The sequence below is a fragment of the Limulus polyphemus genome, unplaced genomic scaffold, assembly GCF_000517525.1.
Source record: "Limulus polyphemus unplaced genomic scaffold, Limulus_polyphemus-2.1.2 Scaffold2834, whole genome shotgun sequence".
Classification (NCBI taxonomy): Eukaryota; Metazoa; Arthropoda; class Merostomata; order Xiphosura; family Limulidae; genus Limulus; species Limulus polyphemus.
Window position 1 is genome coordinate 52,357 of NW_013668444.1, and position 6,102 is coordinate 58,458.

Sequence of the window (6,102 nt, forward strand, 5' to 3'; positions counted from 1 at the left end):
CGATATTAAAATAAATATATAATAATACATCCGTCACATGTAAAAAAAAATCTCGTTCATAATTCCGAAATTCTTTTGAAAACAACATAACAGTGACTTCCGTCATCTTTTTTTTTCTTTTGGCTAGCATAATTACCAGGTCTCCATCCAACTGAACATCTTTGTGATGAAACTATAAGTTGTAATCCCTTGTTGACATTTATGGATCATTTGTAGAAAATTATTCTTGACAAACAGGCTACAATTGTAACATTGTCCTTCTGCCATCTCGTGGACTCTTTGCTACGCTAACTCCAGGCTTTTATTACGACAAAAAGTGGTCCAACGCAATGTTATTTGTGAATTATAATACAGTGGCCTGCCTTGTACAGTTATACTTTTGAGTTATGTTTGTTTTCTCTATATCTATCTGTATAATAAGAAACTCTTTAAACCAACGATGTTTCCCTTACAGCATTGACACAATAAAAGGTGGTTGAGTACGTTATATTAAGATTGTTTCAAATATGCAATTCAACAAGTCACGTGACAACTACAACTGATATGAAGTCGTGGTGGAACGGAGTGTATCGTAATTATATACATCGTAATTACATACTCACATTGTTTGGCATTTCGTAGGTAGTGTGCTGCCAATGAAAATTGACGCTTTTGGGAAAGGTGTGTAACAGTCCTTTCCGACGTAAAATATCCATAGACTCATATCATAAGACTGTGTTCAGACCAGGGATTTAAATTTCTAAGACGGGATATCCCTTGTACTTAATAAAACTTGAAAACAAAGGAATATGGATCAACTTGTAGCCCTAGACCATTCAGAAAGAGACCTGCAACAAGTCGTACCACAGCCATGGTAAGCAAAGTTTGCATCTTGTAAGCAGTGATAATTCACGAAAGGGAAAACAAGTCACATTTCCACAAGTTATTTACGCGATATATATCCTTTCATTCAAGAAGCTGGAGAATGAAAAGTATATTTATGCTATTTCATCTGGATCTCTATTTTGACGGACGAAACATAATTTTTTTTTGCAATTACTTTTAATAGCTAGGTGACTTGTAAAAAGTCTAATCATTTCATTTTAAAAGTGTAATTTAAGAACTTATACTATTTTTGAACCAAAGTCTGTTTCTTCACTCTATCATAAGCCAAGATTATATTTTTACCTTTCTCAATGCTTTTTAAAGCATTTATATTTTGGTTTGATCTACGATCTTGCCTTCAAACGACTGATCATTTCTCGTCACTTTTAACAAAGTTATCTGCTAGTCAGTATAACCCCGAATAAAGCTGTAAAACTCACTTCGCAAGTCACTTTTAATTGTCTGCTTCTTTTGTTGTTTTAATAATTTACTGCTAAGTTGTTTTGACTGTACTAGCATAAAATATCCGTGCTCATGACTTACAGATGCACCAATGAACCAATAACGCTTCTTCACCATTCCAAAAGGGGTCCATACCAAAAATAATCGTTAGGACACCTCGTGCATAGTGCCTAGTACAGTGTGGTCCCGCTAACTTGTGAGTGAGGGTATGAACATGACACCTCTTGGATCTCGAGTGGGGCCAAGAACGCAACATTTGATGCCAGATTCAGGTTCACTGACCCTGAAAAATATACACCTAAACACCTGTCATCTTGCATGGCCTTCAAGGCGCGTTTTAAACCCCCTTGAAAGGAGGGGCTACGTAAAACGATAAGGATATCCATGAGCCACCCCGAGTCTACCTGCAAAGTTTGGTCATGCTAGCTCCAAAACTATGAGAGGATTTTGTAGACAAACAATAAGAATTCACATACTACGTAAATTAATATAGGACTGCATTTCTTTATTGAAGTTATGGTACTAATTAATATGTTTAATCAACAGATTTTATTTTAAAGTATCATATGCTGTATGTCATCAAATAAATTATGTATTTTAATTAATATTTTTTGTATTTAACCTTCAAGCTTTAAGGATTTGTAATGGTTTAAAATAACACGGCGCTACAACAAGGGTTCAACAACAATAACAAAACAACAAAATAATTTATTAGCTGTAACAACACTTGGAATAAAATTTAGCACTTACCAAAAATACAGCTAATAACAATGTGTCTGGCCAGGACTTTATACTAATGTCAATGAATAAAACATAAGCACCTGTATTAATTATTTCAAAATAATGGAATAAAAAAAAGAGAACCAGAAGAAGAAAAAAACCCAGTCAAAAAACACAATATTCCAAAATCACCTTTCTATATTAATAACAATATCGAGTGACAAACAGCAATAATTCACTTACTATACCGTTCACTAACTACCTCATGACTCAGTTTATGAAGCTTATAGCAGGATATTTATTCACTACTTAAGTCACGAGAGTACATCTCATGCGGTCATAAATTTACATAATCTTTTGCTACGTTAATGATATCTGTACGACATTTCTAGGGAAGATGGTGTCAGTTTCATAATAAATACTGAAAATATACGTGATCAGCTAGAAGGTGAATTAACATTTAGTGTAACTAAACATTCATAGGTAAACTAAACAACAGAAGGAATGAACAGAATGAACGATAAATAAAATTATAACCAAAAATATAATTCGCTATCTCACACTTCTTCCCTCTTAGAAAAACGATGAAATGACATTAATCAATACGTATAAAAAATCATAATTTTCGTATCCTTACTTTTAACCCCTCTTCATAATGACATCATGAATCATTTACAGTTTAAGTACAGATACCTTACAAGAAAAATAAAATTAATGATTTTGAATCTTCAGCTTGATCTTCTCTAGCTTACTAGAAGTTTAATGGTTAAAAGACCAGTTAACTACGATAATCGACTTTGTGACGTGGCTGCAATGTCCTTTGAGGAGGAGAGAGGTGAGTCATCAACAGGATCCATTGAAGGAGGGGGAAGTGGAAACATCAGCAGAAGTCCTTTGTTTTGTAGCTGAACAACCTCCAAGTCTTCTGTAGTCGACATTTTTGTTTTGCTGCAACTGTCTAGGACGGTTACCATTTTCTTCAATTTTCACTAGAGAAATATACATCTTTCTTTATATTAGACATATGAAATCATCCTATAACTGCACCCGGTCTAGGATCTTTTAATTCATGAACTAATGGAATAACAAACTTCGTAACTTTGAAAGGTCCGTTCCACCTAGGATCAAATTTTGCAGTAAAATTATTTACTGCAGAAGACAAAGGATGTGCCCTTAATAATACTAAACCACCTACTTTAATTGTGTATGAACGTCTCGTACGGTTGTAGGTTTGTCAATGTCACTGTTCAGCCTTTTCAATATTGGATCATGCTCCCTTGTTTATGACATCTTGTAATTCTGCTGTTTGTTCATCTATGGTTTGAGGTGCTGTTGGGTACTTTGTCAGTAAGTCCTAAGGAAGGAAGATCTTTCGTCCCAAATGGAGTTTAGCTGGAATGTTACCTGTAGACACATATATATACAAATTTCAATGGCTAGAGAAAATTCAGATAAATGATTATCCAAAATTCCATGATTTTTTCAATGTAGAGGGTTTTACTTTCACAGGATTCAAAACCTTTGATCCCTGCTCTCGTTTCCCGACCGCTGTCCTTCGTTTTTTTGTTCCTTATTTACACATTTTCTTAGGACAATGCATAGATAAGTGCTCTATTTAATTACAAGTATAGCATCACTCCGGTCTATTGCGACGTTCAGTTGTAATTGCTTAAATATTAACAGTTTCTTGCTTATTATTCCAGCGATGCTTGTATTATTTTGCAAATCTTAGCACGTTAGCAATAGATACAACAAAATGACATTCTAAATATGCTCGTAAAGAAACGTGCAATTGTTATATTATACAGTTTACAATTTCTCTTTCTGTAGCTTCAGGGTTACATAATTTATAGGTCTTTACAGTTTTCCAAATAGACGTCTCCATTGACTCCTCTGCATTAGCGTGGTACTTTCTATTAAATAGTTCCTTAGCCAATTTGATATTATCCAACACCGCAGGGTACAAATTAGTGAAGGTTTATTTTAATTCTCCCCAGTGTTCGAAAGCCATTTCTGCCACGAAAACCTTCCACCATTCCTCCCCTCAAACAAGAAGCCACAGTTCCACTCATTTATTCTCAGGTACTCGATACATATAAAAATGCCTTTCCAAACTTTCAAAACTCTTAAGAAGTGTTAAATCCAACTTACTGTTGAACTTCTCAACAAACAGGGATGGTGGGTTGAATGCAGTGACGTTAATCTATGAATTTTTCACAGGGCTATAGGTAGAATGAACTCTCGTAGTTTGAGGATGAGAGGAGGGAGATTTTGTTTCTCTCGCTATTAGATCAGTCACAATGTGTTAGCATTCTCACCTATTCTGTCAATACTGACATAGACTGCTTCAAACTGGCCACATCAGATTCGCTAACTTGCATAGTAACACAGTTATTTTTCAACATAGGTTAACTTATATTTAATGGAATTTAAATTATTGCTGAATTAATCACTTGACACCGAATTGAGAAACAAACCATCCAAAGTCACAATTCAACCTCTTTGTTTGGGCGCCAGTGTAATGGTTTAAATTAACAACCAGGGTTCAAAAACACACACACACACACACAAATCATTAACTGTAACAACACTTCAAATAAAAATTTAGCACTTACTAAAAATAAAAATAAAGTTAATAATCTCATGCCTGGCCAGAACTTGATACTAATAAATGCCTGTATTAATTATTTAAAAATAATGGAATCAGGAAAAAGAACCAGAAAAAAAAACCTAATTCCAAAAACAACTACACAATATTCCAAAATCACTGTTCTATATGAATAAGAATATCGAGTGACAAACAGCAATAATCCACTTACTATATTGCTCACTAACAATCTCATGACTCAGTTTATGAAGCTCATGACAAGATATTTATTCACTGCTTAGATCACGAAAGTACATCGTATGTGGTCATAAACTTACATAATATTTTGCTACATTAATAATATCTGTACGTCACCGCTTGGGATGCTGATGTAAATTTAATAATAAATGCATATTTACTCAAATAAACGTGATCAGCTAAAAGGTGAGTTAGTGTTTGAATGTAACTAAAAATTCATAGATAAGCTAAACGAATAAAGGAATAATAAATGAACGATAAACAAAACTACAAACAAACAAAATAATAATAATAGAATTCACTATCTCACAGATTGACACACGTATGTTGTTTGTAAAAACAAAATAAAATCGAATGCGTTAGGTTTTGTTATTATGTCGTTCTTATTTATATTTGTGGTAGAAACGTCAAACAACATGCATACATACATTTATATATATACAATATTTTTATCAGCTTCTATCTCTCTAAAACTAACATAATTTATGACTTTCCTGGTGAACTTGAGTGGTGACAGTAAACAAAGAAAATATTACAAGTAATGCTGTTTTATCTGCTTATGATCACAGAAAACAAATTTTAGCAAATACACTGTGTATTTCTGCAACAACAAAAAAAAGTAACATCGTTTTATTTTGTTTCCCCTTAAGAGAAAAATGGCGGTATTGAAACAGGAAGCGATAGCTGTCAGAGTGCACATAACGGAAAAGGTCGACCACGTGACTTCACTGTGCTCCAGTCTAAATCTTTCGGAACTACATCTGTATCTGTGCCAGAGGTCAATTTACTTTTACTTTATATTCAGTAATATATAGTTAAGTAAAGCTGCATGATCAGAGTTCATTAGTAAATGTTTGTGGAGTTAAAGATTTATAAATTGATGATGATATAATAACATCTGTAGATAATTTTAAGAGTGAAAGAGCTATTTTCAAGTACTTATTTGGTGGGCCTATAATAATTTCTTTTATTTTGTATAAAATATATGTAGTGTGTTTTCATTCTCAGCTGACCCTCCTTCAGTCTGAGGGCTTATAACGCTACAAGTAAAGTTTAGATACCTGTGGTAGTCCATTGTATAGCTAGGCGTTTAACAAGAAAGCCAACAAACACACACTCTCAACTTGTATAAACACAGCTCGATAATGTAAATATTGTATTTCAGCATTATTGATATAGACAGAAATTGAAGATATCACAGAGCCACATGT

General features: G+C 33.6%; 1 protein-coding gene across 1 annotated transcript in view; it reads left to right on the plus strand.

Annotated features, from left to right (window-relative positions):
• LOC106468019 (synaptogenesis protein syg-2-like) overlaps positions 1 to 6,102 on the plus strand; it is a 63,150-nt gene that overhangs the window by 44,192 nt on the left and 12,856 nt on the right. Inside the window, exon 11 of the mRNA XM_022396320.1 lies at positions 5,542 to 5,669. Coding sequence (XP_022252028.1) covers positions 5,542 to 5,669 — 128 coding nt within the window. The remainder of the gene's footprint in view (positions 1 to 5,541; positions 5,670 to 6,102) is intronic.